The 24,113-nt window shown below is 39.6% G+C and overlaps 1 protein-coding gene across 1 annotated transcript in view; it reads left to right on the forward strand.

The window, feature by feature from the left end:
- The window catches only part of SETD3 (SET domain containing 3, actin N3(tau)-histidine methyltransferase), a 62,141-nt gene that overhangs the window by 29,451 nt on the left and 8,577 nt on the right, over nucleotides 1-24,113 (forward strand). Inside the window, exons 5-9 of the mRNA XM_071426502.1 lie at nucleotides 199-271; nucleotides 779-1,035; nucleotides 17,731-17,789; nucleotides 19,632-19,746; nucleotides 23,982-24,056. Of these exons, the coding sequence (XP_071282603.1) occupies nucleotides 199-271; nucleotides 779-1,035; nucleotides 17,731-17,789; nucleotides 19,632-19,746; nucleotides 23,982-24,056 (579 nt within the window). The remainder of the gene's footprint in view (nucleotides 1-198; nucleotides 272-778; nucleotides 1,036-17,730; nucleotides 17,790-19,631; nucleotides 19,747-23,981; nucleotides 24,057-24,113) is intronic.

Here is a 24,113-nt window from a genome sequence, read left to right on the forward strand (position 1 = left end):
TTTCCACAATGTGAACCACAGGTTGTTTGTTGAATTTGCAGTGGAAGAGAGAGAAGGAAGAATTTAGATTCAGAATAATTTTGATTTTAAAAAAATAATGCAAACAACTTGTAATTTAAAGTTGGTGTATATTTGAGACACTTGGCATATCATATAAATGCTGGCTGACCCTCTATTACATTTCTTTCCTTTCTGTAGGCTGAAGAATTGTTTCTGTGGGTTCCTAGAAAACTGTTAATGACGGTTGAGTCAGCTAAAAATTCAGTTTTAGGTAAGAGCTCAAGGAAGTTCTTAAGAAAGAAATTAATATTTATGGGATCTTTCAGTAGGAGACTTTCTTTTTTTAGCTGATCTTCTTTATTACAGGGCTTGCTTATCATGCCAGCCATCAGGTTGGGAATACTTAGAAACTTGAAGTGTCAGTGGAAAGAATTTAATTTCCCGGTTAGTTTCTGGCTGAGTGCACTGGATATCTGCCACAAGTGTTTGTGTTATTTTGAACATGTATTATGTAGCTTGTATAGTACTTGGAGATAAAATGTTCTGAGGTATTGAGAATATTGTTCTAGTTTTGTAATGCAATTGTACACGAGGCATTTGCTGTGTCAAAAATCTTGCAGTATAATAAAGTGTAGGCTAAATATTTTAGAAACCTGAAAAGCTTTTTCTTTTTGTTAAGTGCTTACCTGTTATTTAATCATGTTAATTTAAAGTAAATCTAGGATGATATTTTCCATGGAGAATCAATTTAGTTCCTTGCCTTTCTTGGTTGATTCAGGATCTCTGTATTCTCAAGATCGAATTCTTCAAGCCATGGGCAATATAACATTGGCATTCCATCTCCTTTGTGAGCGAGCCAACCCCAACTCCTTCTGGCTGCCCTACATCCAGACTCTCCCCAGTGAATATGATACTCCTCTCTATTTTGAAGAAGATGAAGTACAGTATCTTCAGTCTACTCAGGCCATACATGATGTTTTTAGCCAATATAAAAATACAGCTCGACAGTATGCCTATTTCTACAAAGTTATTCAGGTAAGAATCTTAAATATAGTATATACATGTTGTTCTCATGATCCTTATTGTGGAAGGTGTGAAAGCAGTGATGCTGAATAATAGTACAAGTATATTGCCCTTGAAAGTCTCAATCATTAAAGCAATTTCTTGCTGGTTTTTTTTTTTTAACTGCTATTGAAATTTGGCAGTTCTGTAGGCTTATAGATATATAAAAATGTATTTAGGCGGTTGAGAGAAGTGATTATTGCCCTTTGTTTAAAAATGGGTGAGGCTTCATTTGGAATACTGTATAATTTTGGGCCCACCAGTGCAAAAGACACATTGACAAACTGGAAACTTGTTGACAAACTGGACTGAGACCAGAGGAGGGCTATTAAGATGTAATTTGCTTCAGCCCTTTATCTGTATGGGAGACTAAGGGATCTGGATTTGTTTGTTTTGGGGAAAAGGAGATAATGAGTGATCCAGTCACTGCTTTCATCTTGCTACTGTTAGCCAGGCTCTAGAAGTTTGTGGGTTGGAAACTTTTCTATATGACCTGCAGAGATCTGCAACCTATGCATGGTTCTATGATTCTTTGAAAACTGTCTAGTTTGCACTTAACAAAGTAAAATTATAATTGTTAATTGACAGAATAAAACCATTGCATATGTTGTATTTCCAATGAACTGGATTAACTTTTGTTTTCAGTTCTGTTTAGTGTAATTATTTTTGATTGCTTTCAAATACAAAGATAAACCCATCTGGTAACAGGGTATGGAGAGGCTTGAGATGGGTGAACTTCTCATTGTGTTCTGAAGTAATGATTTAAACAAGTTTCTGACAGAACTCTGTTAGTCTGACTGATACCTGGATATAATGTTGTAGTGAATGTTGATGTGTTGTTCTCAAGGTAGTGCTCAATGTCCAGACATTCAAAGCTTTTTTGTGGCATTATATGTATAAATATACATATTTTCTGTATAAAAAATGTATGGCTCTGTGTACTGAATCTCCCCAAATGTGTGATCTAGAGACATTTTGTTTGGCCATGAGAAAGGTCAGAAGACACAAGGCAATTCTATTCTCCTTTAGTGTTACCAGAGTTCCAAAGCTGTTCTGTCAACTGTTTTAATTTAACAAATCTTACATTATTTTGTGTAGCTGTTTGGTATTTCAAGAACTGAATATGTTTCAAACACAAATTCAGTTTATGGAGTGTAAGGAGCAGAGCTATACATTTTGAAAACTGAAGTAATTGAAAATGATTGGTGAAAGCCAAATCAGATGCACAAGGAATAAGCTAGAAACAGTGACTTTGATATTGGAAGGGAACTGAATTCTTCCTTCCAGGTGTCACAGTAGAGGAAATGATAGTTCAGCCACCACTTTTTTCTTGCTGTGGCCTCTCCTAGACTGCCAGTCCACACTTGATCTTCCAGCCTTCACTTAGTTTCTCAAAATGTGCTGCCTGATCAAACAGAGCTGCTAAATGTTGTGCCTTAGAACGTTTTTTTCACTCTAAGAAGGTCTACTGTTTTTGACAAGTTATTAGCAGGATATTGTGGAACATTATCCAATTCTTCTAGCTGCTATTCTTGCTCTTGCAGTTCTTTTCAGAACTGAATCATCTCATTCAGCTGAACTATCACTATGACCAGTTCCATCATTTTCACTAATCCTGCACTAGTACTATTATGGGAGAGGTTGTGTGGTTGCAACATTAGTTTAAAAAAAACCTCTGAAATGGAGAATGGTCAGAAAATGAGATCAATTTTTTTTTTTGCTTTTATTGCTTGCCTTGTATTCTTGTTACATATCTTGTTCTATAGCTATTGTTTCACATTGTTGAACATGAGATGAAGGTAGGTCAGGTAGGAATCATTTGCTTTATTTACTTTCCTTTGCAGAATGAGAGGTAATAAGTATTTAGTTAAATTTTAAGTGGGCCCTGGTTGTTTGGTGCCTTACTTCAGCACTGCCATGTAACCACAATTTCAGCTAAATGTTTCTTCACTACTATTCAGCAAATAGTACTGTTCACATTAGACAGTCAAATAAACTCAGTTGGCTCCAGGAATGCCAACTGTATCTATTGGGCAGCTATTATTGATGTTTTTGGTGAAAACTTATGGAAAAGTTTAAATGTTTGATTTCTGCTTCTGCTCTCAAAAATAAGAGCCTGTAATTTATTAAATGGTGGAGGAAAGGAGTTCATAGAGAAAAAATAGAAGTCTTTTTCTTCCCTAAAACAGTACCATTTTTCCTTATTCATAAAAGCTGAAATTAATTTTAGTATCAGCTTGCATGTACTCATACCATATTTTGAACAAAATTGACCCCCAAAATACTAATGCTAAGGGTAATTCATGAGCAGATGGAAAAGGGAAGAAACAGTGAAAGAGAAATTTTTCATATAAATGAAAAAAGCAAATCAAACCCACTTGTCTATGAAAGGCACTGTACTCTGCAAGCTTGATTAAATGAGGGTTTTTTAGATTTTTGTGTACCATCATTTCATTCAGTATTACTACTGCTTTAGTAGAAGTGTTTAAATGAAAGCTGTCCTGTGTGACCAGGATTTTCATATTGCTTTCAGTATGCAGACTAATTTTTTTAAAGTAGAAATACCTTTTAAAGTATGTATTTTTAAGTATACAGATACATTTTTTATAATACAAAAATCTTAAAACTGTGTTTACTTTATTGATAGTTGTTCTACTGTGGGAAGTAATGCTAGCAGCATCCTGAAATAAAAGCTGGGGTTTTTTGCTAATTGAAGATACTAAAAAAGGGACTACTTTGTGCAGACAAAATATTCTAATTGCAATATTTTTAGTCTACAAGATATTTCTTATGGTGGGGGGAATAAAAGGGTTAACAGGTCCTGTCTTCAAATGCTTCTTTTTCTTTCCAAATAGCATTGCTAGACTGCTTTTAAAATAATTTGGCTTCTGATAGGTGTGCAGTTTCAAACATGGTTTGAGAAGTGCTGCTCTGTTTTATTTCCTTAGCTTCTCCATAAAGGGTGACTGCTGCAGTTCTGACTCGTTCTCCAAGTGCTTAGTCTGGCTACACATGAAGAATGGGCAGATTTATGAATTTCACAGCTGTTGCAAGCTAAACTGTGGTCTGGTTTGATAAGCAGAAACAGGTGGGATGTTGAGCAGACAAAAATAAACTCTTGAGCATGTTAGCCAGGCTCTATAAACCACACTGACACCTCTCTAAACATATGTAATTCGATAACTAAAAAATAGTTAAAAGTTGTTGCAGATGTACTTCAGTGCTGCATTTGGCCTCTGCATTGGTATCAAAATACAGAGAATGCTCAAAAGATTACTTTCATTGCTGCAGACTTGTAGTTTGCAAGATTTTTTTATAGTTTGTTCCAAAGTGAAATTCTGTAAGCTGCAGGGTTTTCTCTTCTCAGGGGAAGAGAAAGGAAGGTATGTCTGTGACTTCCTTAACATTTATGAGCATTGCTTGCCTGAAGAAGGGTCAACAAAGCCCAGATGTTTATGGCTTAATGTTAAAAAATTTTTGTCCATTGAAATGTGGTATGATAGACACAAGAGGGAGCCATATAGTTTACAGACAGTCACAGTGAGATCATATTCCTAAAGAAAATACAGCCAAGTTTGAAGCTTTTTTAAAAGAATATGCAGTAGTCTTTGTGTTTAATTTTCAGGTGCATCTCTATGCCTGTTTGTAGTCAGCTACAGAGAAGGTTTTGTGAATCAAAACAAGATATGAAGACAAGGAATGCACTTAGAGAAGGTGGAAGTGTCCAAACTATTTCCATTTTGAACATGAAAGTGTTGTATCTTTTCCCCAGCTGTAGTAAAGGCTGTTACTTCCTGCCTAAATAAAAGACAATTTTATGATAACTTTAGTTGTCTTTTAAAATCTTTGAAGTGGTAAGTCCAAAACCAGCAGACCATTAGCTAACCATAGCTTTTGCCATGGCTGTATGCATTCAGTGGCACTCTGTGAGTAGTATCTCTGTGTAGCTGCCTCTCATGTGCTGGAAAAAACACCAGTTTTGTGGGATTGTCCAGGATGGCAGTTTGGCATTGATTTACACACTGTTTTCAGCCTGTACTCTTTGGACCACTGAGGGACCACATTTTTTTTCTGAAGAGCAAGTTATCAGTCTGGAAAGAAATAAAACAAAAGACCTGAACCTCGATATGGTTGACAGCGCAGTGGGCCTCTGCTATAAGGCCTGATCAGGAGGAAGGAAGAAGTTAATGAGGCCTTCTACAGATAGCTAAAAACAGCCTCACATTTGCAGGGCCTGGTCCTCAGTGGGGACCTCACTCCAGTATCTGTTAAAGGAACAGCACAGCAGGGCATAAGCAGTCCAGGAGGTTTGTGGAGAGCTTCCTCAACCAAGCAGTGGAGGGGCCAATGAGGAGAGGTGCTACTTGCATTCAGGGATCTCATACTTACAAACAAAGAAGGGTTTGCTAGAGATGCAGAGGTTGAAGACAGCCTTGGCTGTAGTGACCATGAGGTGGTGGATTTCAGGATCCTGAGAGGAGCAAACAGAAGGGTCACGATGCTGGACTTCAGGAGAGCAGTATTGGCTACTTCATGGATCTGCTTGGAAGAGTCCCATGGGATAAGGCTTTGGAGAGAAGAAGGATCCAAGAAAGAAAACATGGTTAGTATTGATAGAGCACCTCCTCTAAGTTCAGGAGCAGTTCATCCCAAAAGCAGGAAGTCAGGCAAAAGTGCCAGGAGGCCTTCATGAATCAGCAAGGAACTCCTGGCAAAAACTCAGACAGGAGTTTTTAACTCCTTTTTAAAAGAAGGCATAGGGAAGGTGAAAGCAGGGACAAGTAACTTGTAAGGAATATAGAGATATTGTCCAGTCATCCAGGGATGTGGTTAAGAAACCTAAAGCCCAGTAGGAATTGCATCTTACAAGAGATATCAAAGGTGATCCAAAGGGTTTCTATATGTACATGGGTGACCAAAGGACTAGAGGAAATGTGGGCCTGCTGCTGGATGGAGTGGGGGACTGTGACATAGAACATGTAAAATGGGAGTACCAAATGCCTTCCTTTACTGGTAAGACTGGCCTTCAAGAGTTCCAAGTACCACAATGCCATCTGGAGGTGCCTGGACAAGCTTGAGAAATGGGCTCTTGGGAACCTCATGAAGTTCACCAGGGGAAAGAGCGAGGTGCTGCACCTGTGTTGGGACAACTCGTGCTATCAATACAGGTGTGGGTTGAAGGGATTGAGAGCAGCCTTGCAAAGATGAACTTTGGGAGTGCTGGTGAAGGAGCCAGCAATGTGTGCTTGCTGCTCAGAAAGTGTACCCTGGGCTACATCAAAAGCAGGGTGGCCAGCAGGTTGAGAGAGAGGATTCAATCCCTCTTCTCTGGTGAGACCCCACCTGGAGTACTGCACCCAGCTCTGGGCTCCCCAACACAGGAAGGACATGGAGAGATTCCAGGGGATAGCCACAGAAATAATCAGAGGGCTAAAGCACCTCTCCTGTGAGGAAATGCTGAAAGAGCTGGCCTTGTTCATCCTTGACAAAAAGAAAAGGGAGGTCTTAAAGCAGCTTTTCCATAGTTAAAAGGGCATGAGAAAGATGGGGACCAACTTTTTAGCAGGGCTTGTTGCAAGGACCAAGGGTCATGGTTTTAAAAAAAGAGGGTTGATTTAGACTAGGTCTAAGGAAGGTATTTTTTACAAAAAGAGAGAGGGTTGATTTAGACTAGAAGGTATTTTTTACAAAAAGAGGGTGAAACACTGACACAGGTTGCTCAGAGAGGTTGTTGATGCCCTATTCCTGGAAACATTCCAGGTCAGGTTGGATGGGGCTCTGAGCAACCATGATCCAGCTGAAGATGTTCCTGTTCATCACAGTGAGGAGTTGGACTAGGGAACCCTTAGAGATCCTTTCCAAAGCAAATTTGATGACTCTTAGTGATCTTTGAGCGATGATTTCCCAATCATCTTCCCATGATGATTGGAAAACTTTCCTGAGGATTGGAAGAAAGCAAACTCACTCCTGTCCTCAGGATAGAAAGATCATTCCAGGGAACTACAAGCCTGTTAGCCTCACTTCAGTTTCTGGTAAGTCCCATCCAGCGGGACTTTGACAGGCTGGAGAAATGGGCTGCTAATTGATATTTAGCAGGAAGTGCAAAGTCCTGCACTTGAAGTGAAATGATCCCATTATTATGTTGGGGGACAAGCTGAGCATGAGCCAGCAATGTGTCCTTACAGCAAAAAAAGGGCTAATGGCATCCTGGCTGCACTAGGATTGTTGAGAGAGGTGATCCTTCTCCTCTACTCAGCACTGGTGAGGCCACATCCAGAGTACTGTGTCCAGCACTGGGCTCCCCAGTACAGGAGAGATCAGTTTAATTCTAAAATTCTTACTAAATGAAGAAGGCAAAGTCACCTATTTAAATAACATTTTTTAGCAAGTAAGCTTACTTTCTTTGACTCACTTTTATGTTTCTTTGCAAAGTTAATGAGCAAATACTTGCTTTCTTTTCCTTCTGTCAAGCTCCTCTTACTCAAGAAGACAGAAGCTGCCCCATGAGTCATACTCTTTTTAATATTTTTTTAAAATAGAATTTGGTAGAAGTTGTTAACAATTTTTAGGTATTATCTGTAGTCTGATTTTCTTCCAGCATTTCACAGGAACACTGTCAAACAGTTTTCTGACTAGGGTGTATTGACATCTGGACACTGTGAAAGTGTTGTTGTAGTCCTGTTGTGAATACAAGCTTTGCAGTAATCTATACAAAGATGTTTTTGTCTGTTTGTGTGCAGTACTGGACAGAGAACTTAATTTCCTGGAGGCTGTAATCCCTTTTGATCAGATACTAGATTTCATATATTATTCATATAAAATTTGACTAATTGATTTATCATGAATGAAATTCTAAAATCTAGCCATTAGCTGTTGGGGACTGGAATATCATTTTAGTTAGGATGTTTAACACATCAAGTTCTAGATTTCATCATAGCATCTTTTAAATCTGGTATTGTGTGTGGCTTCAATATTGGGTATATTAGATGAGATTTCACGTCTCTAGCATAGTTTTTACACCAATTTTTGAAGTTGTGATGATACTTTCAATATGACTTATGCTGCTCTTACATTATTTTTCTGTGTTGTTTTTAATCTATCCTATTCCAATAAGCATATGATTTTCCAGGTCAGCGTGAAGTAGAACATCTGGTGTCTCTCTGTACTTGGCTTGAAGACACCACCATTTAACTTTTGTGTGCTAAATGTTACTTGAGTTGAATGCAGACAAGTATACTGTCTTTTGAAACACCCCACTGAAGTAATCAGAAGGTGCTTATTATTTTTAAGTTGATAATAATAGAGTAATAATTTTTAAGTTGATAATAATAGAGTAATAGAGAATATTTTAATGCTTCCAAAGAGATCAATCAATATGCAGTCAAAAGCAGATGTATTTGAAACAGAAATTCAATTTTGTTTCTGTACCAGGTAGGTCTTCAGGATTCTCAGTGTTCTTCCCTGCTTGATTTATACTCATTGGCATACGAGTCAAATAGCTTTTTTTCAGAAATGATGTCAGCGACACTATGAAAAATGGGTGGAAGGAGGATGGCACAGTTGTAAACCCTGTAAAATCTTTCCCTTTTTTTACTTGTCTACTATGCATGTCACCTTAAGGAGAGATTTAAAATTGCATTGAGTGGGCAGTTGCAAAGGTAAAAATAGTGTTGCTATATAATTTGCTTTGTCTGTGTTTCAATGCCCAAGTTGTTCTTCTTGATCAATAATAAATAAATAGGCAGTTAATAATGAAATATATTTATGCTTTTCTGTGTTTTTCCTCTCTGTGAAGGCCAAAATATTGTATTAATCTGTTTTACTGGCAGCAGATTGAAGATTGACAGTATGCTTGTACTGTACCACTTAGTGTAGCTACTGTAAGGTGGTTTAGACTTTGCAAACATGTGCCAAATTCCTGATTTTTGTGTCACTTCTGGTACATCCCACCCCCGGCCATGATGACAGTAACAGCAGATCCTGGGGCTTTGTGGGGCCATTCCTGTGGCTGCCCCTCTCCATGGCAGAAGCAGCTCCAGGCTTTGCTGGGCTGTGTCTGTCCGAGCCAGGCAGATGAAGAGCTCGAGTCCTTGCGTGGGTGGGAGGTTCTGCTGCCTTCTTCCCCCGTTCCTTCCTTGCTTTCCACAGGAACACAGCGACAGCTCTGGGCTTTGAGCCAGCCGGACACAGGAGGAGGTGTTTGGCTGTTCAGGCAGCGTTTGCTCCTCAAGCAGCTGTTCCCTATCTCCTCCAAGGAAAAGGTGGCAGGCCATATGGAGGCATCCTGTGGTCCAGATTCAGACGATGGGCACCAGTTGGACCATGCTGGCCTAGATCAGAATACAGGCACATCCTGCTTGGTGTCTGCTCTTGCTTAGAGTCAAAATGATTCGAAGTTGGAGGACAGATAGGATAAAACATATCTTTCATTTTGGATATAGATGTTATCTTTCATTGTACAGACATTGCTAAGATCTCCTAATCAGCAGGTTTTAATTTATTTTATATTCTGAATGGATTCTGCTGTAGTGGCCTAAACGCCTGCTTTCCTCTGGAGAAGCAGAGATGTACTTCAAAGCATATGTGCCATGCAAAACAAAATTTGTTTCTGCTTAGTTTAAACCACATTTGGGAGGAAAAATACATTCTCTTGTTAGTAGTATGGGCTTTTAAGGCATTTTTTTGAAGATGGGGTTCTCAACCACTCTCCTAGTTGAGAATGCAGATAAGCATCTCTTTTTACAGCCAATAGAGTGGAGACAGTTTTTTGTTTGCTTTTCTGTTAGTAGCGTTTTTTTTAAACTGAGTTGCACTTTGTGGGACATTTGAGTCTATCCACAGGGATGTTGTCTGTGTCTTTTGTGGAAGTGAGTGCCTCAGCAGACATCAGGAGATCATCATGCACTTACAAGTATACTTTCTCATATAAAGTTTGTACTTATTGTGCAGATTTAATATTTTTCCTGATATAACAGCAGTTACCAATGTTCCATAAATTTAAAATATTATAACAAGCTGATGTTTCTTAGAGCGGAATACTCAAAGGATGTATTCTTTAAGCACTGCAAAATTATACAGGGTACTTATCTTTGTTAAAATTAGTAATTTAACTAAATTACAAAGTGGATTATCCTCTTCAGTCAGACCCAATGCTAATACTCCACACAGTAGGACATTGATATGTTGCTAAGTAAACCAAAGTTTATTTTCTTGTACTGTTGTTTGAATGTAGGTTGAAGAGGAAATGGTTTTTAGTTTTGGATGTGTGTGCTACTGTAGCCCCAGTACCTGTCATTCCAGGACTTACCATGGCCTGTGGGAGCTTGGTTATGAGGTGATCGTGATCCAAGCTTCTACCTAAATGGCTCCTGGTAGGATTTATTGGAAAACTTGAGTAGTTAAATCACAGGTAACAAAACTTTGGCTATACTGCATAATATTAATGCTTGTTAGCAAACTCTTTTGTTGAGAAGTGGTTGTGAATCAGAAACACCATTTCTGTCCTTTCAAAGCAGTTCACTTCAGGGTTTCCATCACAGCAATTTATATGTGCCTTGTGATTCACCTAATAGTGGAGTTCACTAATAGTAGAGTTGTGGGATGGATTTGTGCATAAGCATAGTTCCTGTGTGTTGCACTAAACAGAATCATAAAGTATCCAGAGTTGGAAGGGACCCACAAGGATCATCAAAGTCCAGCTCCTGAAATTAACAAGGTAAAATGTTTCCTGAAATGAAAAATGCTCAAGGTAAACTTTGTACCTCAGGAAGAGCCTATAGAGGAAAAGATGTGTCATGATATACAAACATAGACCCTTGCAAGGAAGCAGGGTTTTGTAGCTATCTTACTGTACCTATGTGAATGAAATGTTGCACAACGAGCCTGTAAATCTAAGGCTCAACATGAACAGTAAACTCAAATTTTGCAAGGAGATTTACCACAGGGGATAGTGGAGCTCATGTGTCCTTCTGTCAAGTGAATTGCTTTGGGAAGGACTTGGGAGGCTCATTGCAAAACACATCTAATCTCAGCCCAGCTTCTTCCACTTCAGCCCTTAATGGGGCTGCACTCAGCTCTGAGTGATTTGGTGAAAGGACAAAAAAAAAGGTATAAAAACTTGGTCTCTTATTTAAATGCTGTATCTGAATGTCTTCTGTTTTGGGAAGGATTAGTATTTCAGAATTGTGTATGTATAGATACACACATACAGAATAAGCAGTATTCTGAAATGGAGTAATCAAGAAGTAATTGTTAAGGAGTCCATGGCTGTCTTGCCTCTATTTAAAAAAGGAGATGGCACAGGATTGGAGGTGGGGTACTCAGCTGCAGTCAGTTCAGAGTTGTTTCTGTGTACTCTGTCTACCAAACAGTAATATCCACATTGTATGTGAAGTGGGTTGTCAGTCCTTCAGACCCTTGAGTTAATAGTTAATGATTTGAGTTGTCTGTTGTGCCACTGCTGTCTCATTAACAAAGAACAATTTTGCAGGTAGAAGGTACAGAAAAAGGGACTGCACAGTTAAATTCCATTGCACCAGAAGGAGTCATTCCACTTTGCTTCCGCTGCGTGAATCCCCTAATAGTCTGGAACAGTGCTTTCTTGTGTATATTGGCTGAAAGTAAATAAAAATTGCTGACATAAAGAATTAAGCAAGAATATTATTTAGATTTAAGAAGTTTCAATCCTTTTTTTATATTAAGATTCATTCTATTAGGTTTTGCAAAGTAGAACTATCTTTTTTCTGTTAGGAAAGTCATATAATGGCACGAGTTTGGGAACATTATTCCTAGCACTTCACGAATTGGCCTGTTTGAAAATTCTATAGTATGCCTCTGTAGTTATAAACTGTATAAACTATACAAAGTAAAATAATCTTTGTCTCTGTAAGCTGGCTTCCCTCATTAGGTTAGGCAGCATATGTCCAATGGAAAAAGTGAATTCTTGTTTCCCTGTAGATCACTAGGATCCTCCATTCTGAATTCTTTATTTTACTTAGCTTTAGGGCAGTTAAAGCCTCAGCAGCTCCACAGAGAGGAGTTTCTCTTCAAGGCTGCTGCTTCAAAGGATTTCCAGAGCTGGGAAAGGGACAGTAACCAGCAAATGCTGACAGATCTTCCTGCTTCTGGCCCTGAATGTGTGTGTGTTTGTGTTTTTGTACACCTACACATTGGCCTGAAACCATCAAGTAGCATCCACCAAGGCTCATAACGAAATCTCCCCATGTTAATGAGTACAGTGGAAAGAGGGAAGAATCTGCAAAGAAGAGGAAGAAAAAATTGTTTGGTCAAAAGCAACTAACCCTTGGGGTTTATGTTCAAAGGAATGAAAGTTAACAAGGTGGAAACTTAAAGTGGTTTTGGCTTTAACTGTTTCAAGCACCCTTAATGTTTTGGGGGCTGTGAAGGGAGTGCAGTGGTAGCCTCAGTGTACTTTTAACACTGGCTATGATCATTTCCTGGGGTAGAAGTGGAGCTGTCTCCCCTTCAATGGGGATACAAGAGATTTCTGAGATTATTGAAATCTGATTTAGTGATACCAGTGCAGTGATTGCCCACAACTTTGCCTTGGACTGGTGAGTACTTGAAATAGTTGTCACAGAAGTCCAACAATCTCTTTGTCTACAAAGTCAGGAAACCAACAAAAACAAGGATTTTTTTAAAAACCTCTTTTTGGCTATGTATTACAGTGGAGCAGTAGATGGGTCCAATGATCGATTTATCTCAGCTTAGTGGTGGTGTCTTTTAAAAAACAACCAACTTTGATCACATCTAGTGATTAAAATAATTTTTTCTTACTTGGATTATACTAGGGTTAATAGCACAAAGGAATACACTGGGCAATATGACTTCACATAAAAATACATCAGCTCTTTTCAAGGCATCTAGTAGTGTAGATGTGAACACAAATTTAACACTAAGTAAACTTTAATTTTTCCTTCTACTCAGACATTATATTGTATGTTATAGTAATTGGACTTGTTCTTTGCATCACTTGGTAAACAAGCAAATGTTAAGCCAATTTTAATGGAAATTCCATCAAGATTAGGAACTCTGATAAATGAGCTGTAGCATTTTGCGATTGAATAGGGAAAAGGGTTACTGTCTGCAGGAGGGAGTCTGGCCACTCTGACAGGAGTTGAATGCCCCTAGGCTGGAAAGCAGAGTCAAGGCTGTGATGGCTTCTTAGCTGGAAGGGCACCCACTATTCCACACTGCAGCCTTCATGCCGTTGAAATGAAACAAGCCCTCAAAGTGGGAGTGCTTTAGCACTACTTTCTGGAACTTGAGAATTATTACCTTGTGATGTCCATCTAAAAGTTTGAAGGAGAAATTAATAACACAGAGGCCCCTATGGCACATCAGGAGTGTTGTTTGTTTGCGAGGCATTAAACATGAGATGTGAACCCCTGGATATTACTGCTTCACAGAAAGAGAAAATATGTTTGGAAGTGTCCTTTTTTTTTTCTTTTTTTTTTTTTTTCTTCTCCCCCCCACGCCCCCCCCTTCCTCTGATTGCCATACTGAGTAACTGGCTTCTAGTCTGATAGTGTTTTAGGTGACTAGAATAACAGTCTGTCTCTTTCCACAGTGGCTGCAGACAATCTGGCAGCAATCACTGTTACTTTTTAATATTTCTGGTTATTTTGAGATATCCTCCAAATGTCTCAAAGAAGGCTTGGAACACTGAAGGGGAAAAAGCATTTTTTATTCATTTTTTTTTTTAGGAATAGCAGCATCAGGAGGAAAATGAAATTCAGCATGCCACTATTTGTTTTTGCAGTGGTCATCACCCTGATTGCCAGCTCTGACAATATTTTCACAGAAAGGGTAACGAAATAAATGGTATTTGTTCTTTATAATAACTCTTTCAGTAGAATGTCAGGACCTGCATCTAAATGAATATATTCACATTTTCATGTTCCCATTTTTTATTTAAAGCTTCCTCTCCCAACTTTCTGAAACTACTTCATACAGACTTGGTAAGTTAAAATTAGGGTTCATGTAGTGGATAATGTCACATTTGAAAGCTAATCTGTAGAGACCTAGCTGCATGAACCTGTAAAAGCTAGATCTGATTTTTTTTTTTTACATATTAAGTGTTTGTTTAGTTTAAATATGTCTGTATCTTTTTTGAGCAGTCTGAGCAATTTGCATGCTATGCAGCAGTCATCTTCTATACTTTATTAAATATCTGTCAATTATAAATATCAAGGTTTTACATTAATGTCAAGATAGTACATCAAAAATTCATGGAATATGTGACTTTTTTCAAGGGTATTTAATACTTAATGCATTTGTGTCATTTTTCTTTCTAGATATATTGACAGGTTTTATTAAGTGTTTGTTAGGGAGATTTCATTTTTACCAAGGGACTATAAAGAGAAGCTGCATACTAAATCAAGTTCTTAATCAGAATATTGTTCTTTTTTGTGTGTCTTCAGATTCTTGTAATCTATAGGGTTTTAAAGTTACATAGTAAAATAGACCAAATCAGAAATCTAACATGATCAAATATGCTGACGTATCTTAACTTTAAAAGAGCTACTAGAATATTGTACCACGGGATGTTATAAATATGGTAATTACAAATGCTGGGATTTTTATTCTGCCCTGTGTCTTTTAGACCATATATTTTGTCCTTTATTGTAATTTACTAGTGGTTTTATGTGAATTACATCTGGATGGTGTCCACATAGGGGCAATCCCAAAGTTTCACAGATTTACAAACCAGAAGGGTGACAGAGCATTTGGCAGCATCCAGGATCTTTGCCCATGGGTTGGGTGTTCAGGTTGGCTCTTACAGGGGGCTGCTTGTGTGAAATGAACAATTGATCTCCCTGCAACCTACTGATCTAATACACGTTTCCTACAGAGAGGACAATGACAACGTGTATAGATCTTGCTTCCTATAGTTATTTGCTCCAAGTTGGGGTTGAGGCTGTGGGCTGGTGCTCCTGGAACCGGGTGTGTGCTGGAACTGGACACAGGGGCTGCAGCTGTCGCTTTTTGGCTGTTGAGCCCTCGTAGTGTCTGTGATGCCTTTTTACTTCCAGTGCATTATGACCATAGTCATTCTTACCCTTGGAAAAACAGCATGTTCCGCTAAATCCTGCTGTTTCGGGGACAGGAGCAAAGCAGGAGAGAACAGAGCAGACACACAGGGGTGTTTGCGTTCCCGGGATCTTTCTCCTGTGATGAACAGGTCGGACCCCTCTCAGCGGGGCGCTTGCCCTCCCTGCAGGTGCGCGGTGCAGCGCGGGCTCTGGAGGTGCCGGCGGCGCTGGGCCTGTGGGGTGCCCTGGCCCAGCCGAGGGGAGCTGAGCGGAGCAGTGCGCGGCGGCGCTCGGCCTGTGGGGTGCTCTGGCCCCACCGAAGGGAGCGGAGCGGAGCAGTGCGCGGCGGCGCTCGGCCTGTGGGGTGCTCTGGCCCAGCCGAGGGGAGCTGAGCGGAGCAGTGCGCGGCGGCGCTCGGCCTGTGGGGTGCTCTGGCCCTACCGAAGGGAGCGGAGCGGAGCAGTGCGCGGCGGCGCTCGGCCTGTGGGGTGCTCTGGCCCCACCGAAGGGAGCGGAGCGGAGCAGTGCGCGGCGGCGCTCGGCCTGTGGGGTGCTCTGGCCCTACCGAAGGGAGCGGAGCGGAGCAGTGCGCGGCGGCGCTCGGCCTGTGGGGTGCCCTGGCTCCGCTGAGGGGAGCTGAGCGGAGCAGTGCGCGGCGGCGCTCGGCCTGTGGGGTGCCCTGGCCCAGCCGAGCCGAGCGGAGCGGAGCAGTGCGCGGCGGCGCCAGCAGGGGGCAGTGCCGGCCCGCGCGGCCCGCGGTGTGAGGGCCGGGCCCGGGGGCGGCGGGGCCGGGCACGGCCGGGGGCCGGGGCAGCGGCACCCGCGGGGCTCCGGGCATCACGGGCCGAGTGCCGGATGTAAACTTGAGGCGCACAATGAGACCCCGCTCCTCACACCGATCGCCACGGGCCGGAGGGAAACGCGGCCGTGCTGGAACGTGAAACTGAGGGGCTGATACTCTCAGTGTTGGTGCTGTCTTTCCTCGATTAATTTATCAAGCTGCTGCAAAATACATCACTAACACTAAGAGTTGAAATTAGATTGTCATGAATGAAAACTATAGGGAGGTTTTTGTTTGTAATAATTAATTCCAGCTGAAGGCTGAGTTTCTGTGTTCATTTCTGGACTCGGGTCTGGACTGTCCGGCAGCGAAGGTGCCTCCTGAGATGTCTTGGCTTTGTCTCAGTCCTGGGTTTGTGCTGAATGTTTTTGTTAGAAGAAACAACTGTACAATGTCTTGCTACAATTAAATTCGAAGGGATTTGTTACACAATGACCGTGCCATCTATGTGAGTGAAAATCATATGGAAACGTAGAGTGCTGTAAAAAGAAAAAAAAATTCAAAGTGAGGGGAGGGACAGGAGGCACTGGAATTGTTAACTTCGGTCGTGTTCCGGAGAAAGCCCATCGGAAGGGTTAACCGAGGGGCTGAGGGACAGCAGCCACCTGGGACCTCACACCCAATTGGCAGTCTTTTGTAATATATAATTTGCCTAAAATTGCGCGCTGAGCACAAGCTTTTGTTTTCTAATTGATTTACGGTTTGAGCCACTTTTACCTCATCCCCTACTGTCCTGCACACAGTGCCAGCAAGTACATTACAGTGAGAAATGATAAATTACCACGCACTTGTGATGCTAATGCATCAAGAGTAAAAAACTGCGTACTACATGGAGCTTCACGCATTAAAAGCGTCGCAAAGATAGAGCTATGCAAAAAATCATTTGTATCTTCTGAAATAACCGTTTGATCATTTGCTTCAATTCGTCTCAGAGACCTAATTGAACCTGAAGATTAAAATTTATGCTGCTGTGGCTTTCCATTTGTGAATTGGAACAAAGTTCTAAAGAAAATGTGTGAATGTGGGCTTAAAGCTACCTGTATTTTCGAGACTTTAAATAAGTTAATTAGTCAGAAAAATAACGGGTATCAGAGCTTCTTAAAGCTTTTAGAAATTAAATGTTTGCTTGTTAATGAGAACTGTGTTACACATTCTCAAATGACACAGCTCCACTTTTAGAGAGGAGTGTGTGTAGATGGGTTAATGTAGATACTGCCTAATCAGTGTTTGTCACCAAAGCTATTTAAATATTTTAATCTGCTTTTGTTTCAGAGGTGTAGTGCAACTTTTACTGAATAATACTGTTACAGGTATCAAGGAAGAATTGAAAGTCTTGTATGATATTTCTTGCATTTGTGAAATACCTCACTGATATCACAGAGAAGAGGAAAATGTGGAAGTTGGTGAAAGCTAATGTACACTTATTGTCTGATTTCTTTCCCCCACTGTGCATCGAGGGCTGGATTGTGTTTTACCTTCACATACTCAGTCCACCTTAAATTTTTTTTATTTTTGTACAATGTCTGTGGGTTCCAGCCTTGAAATATGAAGAAACAGATTTATGGCGGCTGCTGGGCACAACAAATTAAGTTGACAGTGATGTATGAGAGCATAATAGCATGATGATCCCTCTGTAGCGCGGCTGGACGCCTCCTGCTTCATTTGGCTCTTGTTAGGATCTGTTAGGCAGCTAAATAATGAAATTCTGCTGACTGATTTCTGATTTCTCTTTTCTTCCTCTTTTCACCTTTTTATGCAACTTACATTTTGCAGACCCATCCTAATGCCAGCAAACTGCCCTTAAAGGATTCTTTCACTTATGACGACTACAGGTTGGTCTGTCTTTTAATTTTTTTTTCTTTGTTTCTTTTCTGTTTTTATTATGGTAAACTGTGGGGCCCTGGAAGTCTTAATTGGTGGGAAAGCCTTATTTTTACTGAAATGTTAATTGTAGGATTTGATACTAATACACTTTATTAGTGAAGAAGAAAGTGAAATAAATATGCAGATTTTAATTGTTACAAAGGAATAGTCATTCATTATAAGCAGTTAGTTTAGCTCACTGGCACACTTAGTCAGATTACTAAGGTTAATTCCTTGTTTCTTAAGAAAATAATTCAGTTGATGTGGCAGGAGTTTTAGGGTTTGGGGAAATTTTTAAATTTTTTTTTTTCATAAAAGGCTCTACCAGCACACACTAGCAAAAGTTAATATCTCGAGCTGCTGCTGTTGAACAGGAGAGCTGGAGAATGGAAGTTGTACACATGAAGCATGAGTGTCACTTGGAGGTGCTATAAGGGGTGACAGAACTAAGATTAAAAGAATAATAATTAAGATAATGAGAGCTTTAATTCTGTTAAATGATTAAAATAGCATGAATAAAAGACATTCATAAGGGATTTTCTAGCCTAGTTGTACTTGTGGGTAAGGCTATCAAAGTGGGATTTCTGAAGCATGCCTCCTTCACTTAAAGAGAGGAACACACCAACTTACAAGTGACGTGGTCTAAAATTTTACAGACAAATTGCAACAGTTAACAAGAAGCATGTTGTTACTGTGTTTCAAGCAGTCTTTCTATATCATAATTATCTACAATTTAACTTTCTTTTTAGACATTAGGTTGATTTCAGTTTGCTGCTGTCTTTCTTATCAATCTAGTTCTTCTGGAGAAATCCTTCACAAGTCTTATTCTGTATATTAAGTACATGTTAGTAGTGGAGTCTGTGTGAATTAAAATTATTTTGACCTTCTCCTGGTGACATCTTTTTTCCCCTCAAAAAACCCCACAACACATATATGTAGTAAGGCCAGAACATGGTGAGACAAATATTCTTTTTTCCACTAGTGTTTAATATTAATTTTTGTCAGGTATAAAATAAAAAATGAAATCTAGAAAATACTGAAGTTCTAAGCTTTTCTAAAGATTTTTATGTTTGAAAAGGTAGCTTGCATTTTGTTTACTTAACCTGACTTAGAAGGGTTTTGAATGATGTCCATGTGCTAAAGAATTATGTAATACTCTCTTCATGGTTTTTACCTGGATATCTGTTTGGAATGTTGTGGCTTTTTTTCCTCTCAATACTATTGAGCAGAAAATTTAGCAATACTGACCTAAGCCAAAATCTTGCAAATTGAAGAGAAACACTTGCCAAAAGATCATGCATGTGTCAGGTGGTTGCACTGGTTTCCAGTTCATGCAGTACATAAGCTTTTTAGAGAGTGAGGGGGAAATATACCCTGGCTCTTACAAGAGTTTGCACATATGTGGGAGCTCCTGCTGCCCAGCAGGAGAAGCTGCAGGAGCAGGTGACCCTGGGTTTGGGATGTGTAGTGTGAGATACGTGTGTGGTGAAGGGCTGGGAAGCAGAAGCTGACAAAGGGAGTGGATCCTGGCTGAGGAATGCAGCCAATGGAAGGTGTGAAGAGTCACTTGCAAAGAGAAGAGGGGTCACAATCCTGGTTTGGTATTTGTTCTGTGTGCATGTCTTGGGAACCTGGGAGCTGCTGCTTTTCCTGCAAGTGATATTGCCTTCTACTGTTCCTATAGTCAGTGTGATCTTGAAGGAAACTAAGTTTGGAAACTCCCAGTCTAAATGATTGCTTCAGGTGGGACTATGGCCAATTGTGTTTTAATGCTTTGAACATTGACCATCTCATGTTTTTATCTTTTGCAGATGGGCAGTTTCCTCTGTTATGACACGGCAGAACCAGATTCCAACAGAAGATGGTTCCAGAGTTACACTGGCTCTAATACCTTTATGGGACATGTGTAATCATACTAATGGACTGGTAAGTATTTCTTCAGTGTTGCTGAAAGACTTTAGGGGTTAGGTATTAAGTCTTTCAACTGCTATACAACAGTTTAGTAACACTTTCTGTTATGCTTCTTAACACAGGTATGCTATCTTCCCAAGAAACCCTAAAAAACTAATATCTGAAAGAAATGTTTGTCAGTTTCTCAAATATATTATGATAGCTTTTCAGGCAGAGCTTTCTTCATCTAGAGAAAACCATACAAGAGATTTGATACTTGTGTAAAGTTATGTCTTATGTACATATAATGTACTTTTAAAAGTTTTCATTTGCATGAAATGGTTTGTCCAGACAAGTCTGAGTAGTCTCCTGACATGGAGCTTTGTTTCTGGTGGGCTGAAGAAGATGCACAGTACTGGACAGAATTGTTCTGAGAACAGAAAGCAGGCACTGATGGATGTTGCCTCTTGTAGCTACCACTAGGGAAAGTGGTTAGAGATTTGCAACTAAGAAATACTGCCTGCTCTCCTAACCATGCCCAAAGAGCCTTGTTACAGAGACAGCAACAACAAGAACAAAGCCTAGTTCAACAAAAACAGTACATCTGTTACTACATCAAAGAAACAAAATGCAAAAATACTACTTTAGGGCATATTAAACATTTAAAAGGTGACATATGTATATAGAAAGTCAGACCTGCTGACATTTTGGCTTACGTGCGCTAGTTCAGGGGATGATTCCTGATTTCATTAACAGACTAGTTAATGCTGAGGTGAGGAAATGGAAACCCAGAGAGGCTGTTTTATCAATGTTATTTAGTCATGCTCATGCACACTTCAAAAGTCATACCCCCTACTTGTGTTTCCAGTAGATATTATTTGTTGTAAGCACTGGATATAACCATCCTATTCAAGTGATCTGTCTCTTTTGTGGGAGGGTTGACCTAAATGTTAGGACAGCAGTATGTGTTAGTGCTGTTGGTATAAAAAAAGTCTGTTTTAAATGAACAAACTGTAAAGTAAGTTGTTTTTCACTTGACATTTAGCTAATTTACTGTTACTATGACTGTATCAATTACAGCATGGTAGGCTAGGCTACGAAGGTACAAGTGTTTGGGGTTTATTATTTATTTTTCATTATTGCAAGGTGATTACATGTTGTTCTTTAACAGTGATTCTTGCCTTTGCCTATTTGTTATGCAATCTCACAGCTTTGATTTAGCAATAAAGTTCATATGAGAGTCTTCAGTACAAAGAAAATTGCTTAAAATTCAGAAATGTGTATTTTTGTAATATAAGTCATAGCTGCAAGCGTCAGTACTTCCTGTACCCTTTTCCTGCTGGGCATCTCTTTCAGATGCTTTTGCAGAGACTTGTCTGTATTCATTAGACAACTCTTAATGAATGCCTTCAAAGTTAGGATTAGAGTAAAGAGGAAGGGAATCAAGGTTCTGTGAGGGAAAATTTAAGTAGCATATATTAAAAGAGCAGCTATTTATGTTGTTTTACTCATTCAAACTTCTATTTAAATTGATAAAGTAATTTTTATTTTTATTATGCTCTTTAACAGTGGGTTTGATATGGAGCCAACCTTTGGAGCCAAACCTCCTAATGCAGTAGTATATCAGGATTTGAAACATTTTTTATGCTGAAGTATATCCTAAAGGGCAAAGGGGGTTGTGCTAAACTTAAATATTTTGTACATATGTAAAGATTTCAGTCATTTATTTCATATTTCTAGAGAAAATAATTTAAATGGATATAAATTCAGGAAGGATAGAAAACTGTAGTATTGGCAATGGGCTAAGAAAAGCTTCTTAAGCTATTTCTGTTGTGTGCTAGTTGCCTTTTATTATTAGAAATGGGGGGTGACTGCTAAGATAACTGTAAGCTGCCTATATTGTAGTTTATCTTATTTATCTTATTGTAGATTGAGGTGAAGGTGGGCTCTGCTCTCATCACAGCACAATCCCTTTAAAATACATGAAGGGAACTGTTATCCATTGCAGGAAAGTAAGAAACAAAAGATGACACTGAATGCAGCCCTGTGTAGTTTATTCCAAATGTAGTGCTGAAATACCTCCCAAGTCAATCAGCTACCATATATATCCCTGTTGTTGCTTTATTCCACAGGGCCCCTTTCCATGAGCTAGATAATAAAATGCTCTTTGGATTTGAACTGGAGCTAGGTCCATCCAGCTTTTTCTTGCTTCTGACACTATTAATTAGATCAACCTGCCTCTAAGAACTATTTCAAAATGGTTGTCTTCATGCATTTCTCATTGTTATTCTTTAGTGGGATTGTATTTTGACAGTCAGAGGTTGATTACCAGTTCTGACAGAGCTTTGAATAAGCTACATTCTGCCTGTTGGGCTGGGTCCATCCTTAATCACTGACCAAGCAGACTATTGCATGCTTTATACACAACTTGAAATTCATGTATCAGTCTGCTTCAGAAATAAAACTGAAGGGATGCAATTTGTCAGCTATCATGTGGGAAGAGAAGTAAACACCCTGTTAATTCTCTTACGTGACTGCTATTAAAAGAAGGAGGAAATAGGAGTCTAGCACTCCATTATGCTTTATAGAAAAGTCTTTCAGAAGTGCTGCTGGGTTTTGTGTGCTGTTTGGGTTTTTTTTTTTTAAAGCAAAACTAAAAATTTAAAAGGAAGATCAGTACTCCAGTGAGGCATGCTTAAACTGACAGAATCCTCCTCTTAAAATAATGGAATTTCCCCAGTCTGTGAAAGCCTTCTGTTCCACTGGCATTTCAAAGGATTGGAGTGGACTTTTCACACTCAGAACTATTTCACTGAGTTTACATACTAAGAAAATTTCAGGACAGGTCAAGAGTTTCTTTTTTTTTGAATGAAAAGTACAGTTTTTCAGAAGATGACTGATTTGTAGAAGGTAGATTTGTTATCCTCTTGCACTTATAACCTGCAATTCAGGGTAGGATAACTTTCTAAACCGAAAATCTTAATTAAAATTGTGCAGTCCAAATTAGAGAATGCACAGGAATTTTTGTAGTCAAGTACTGCAGCCTGTGTTTCTCAGTGGGCTGCATTGCATGACTCTCATGTTCTTTACTGATCTCCACAAACCCATTTAACAGACCTGCAGTGAGCATCTGCACAGGGAGCTTTCTGCAAGCGTCTGCAGGGCTGGGCTGCCCGCGCTTGGGGCTGACATTTTGGATTTGCTCCATTTGAAAGCACTGTTTTGGCTGACAAATGCACATTTAATGATGCAAGCAGTGCAAAACTATTAATGTGTGAGCCATCAACCAAGCTTTTGAAATAATCTGAGTAGTTCTGTCTTTGGACAAGCTGCATCCAAGATGGGAATTGGGGTATACTGCGACTCATGTCAGTCAGCTTACAAAAAAGTATGTTTTCATTTTTGAAGGCTGAGAGAGAATTGCTGGCTTCTTCTAGGTTTTTCCCCAGGCTTAGAGCATATTTTTCCATAAGTTACCTCTGTCAGTACTGAACTCAGACTACCTACCATAAAAGTTGCTTTCTGATTTTTCAGCAGCTTATGTTCCATCCTGTGGCTGCATCTCTGGTCATCTCTGACGAACATGCTGTTCGTCACTTAATAAAAAATATTACATTTTTAGGATAGCTTTACTTGTTAGTGTGACCCCTTTACAGTTTAGTAATTATTTTTGGGGAAGTGCAGGTTTGTCAAGAGAGTTTATCCTCTTCCATTGCCAGCTACCATCTCAAAAATCCTTTTAGCATTTTAAGAGTATTACTTAACTTTTAGATAAAGGGATTATTTTCAAGTAAATTATAATTCTCTGAAGATTGTATCCCCTAAAGATCCACAGTTATCTAATCCTTTTTCATTGAGAGATCAAAAATGTGTTGGCAGTTGAAGGATAAAGCAGAGCATATAGAGCTGTCAGTGCCTTGCTCCCTTGGGCCTCATGGGAGTGACTGAAAGCTCCAGAACTTTATAACAAGCTGCCAGCTTTAGTATGGTACTTTGTCTGTGCTCTATGGAGGGTACCTTCCTCAGAGCCTTCTGTTCACTTCAGGTAGGTTATTTCCTCCATTAGCTTTCTTTAATGCAGAGACTTTTTTTAAAAAAAGAGATTGCTCAGGAATTGTAAAGCAATCACTATCAGCTGTATTCTGTTGTGCTGAGAAAGAAATGTGTGCAATTCCTATTGTTAATATTTATTTCCAATAGGGAAATTTGTCAGTGGTGGGAGAGAGAAATATAAAATGCTAAATGTGCTTTTGTCACTCTTTCCTGGATAGATCACTACAGGCTACAATTTGGAAGATGACCGGTGTGAATGTGTAGCACTTCAAGATTTCAAGGCTGGAGAACAGGTAGTGTGAAGAGTTGTCTACATTATTGTTGTTCCATTAAGTTCTATGAACACTTGG

This window comes from Agelaius tricolor, unplaced genomic scaffold, assembly GCF_023055355.1.
Source record: "Agelaius tricolor isolate 1412-34295 unplaced genomic scaffold, bAgeTri1.0.p SCAF_5, whole genome shotgun sequence".
Taxonomy (NCBI): Eukaryota; Metazoa; Chordata; class Aves; order Passeriformes; family Icteridae; genus Agelaius; species Agelaius tricolor.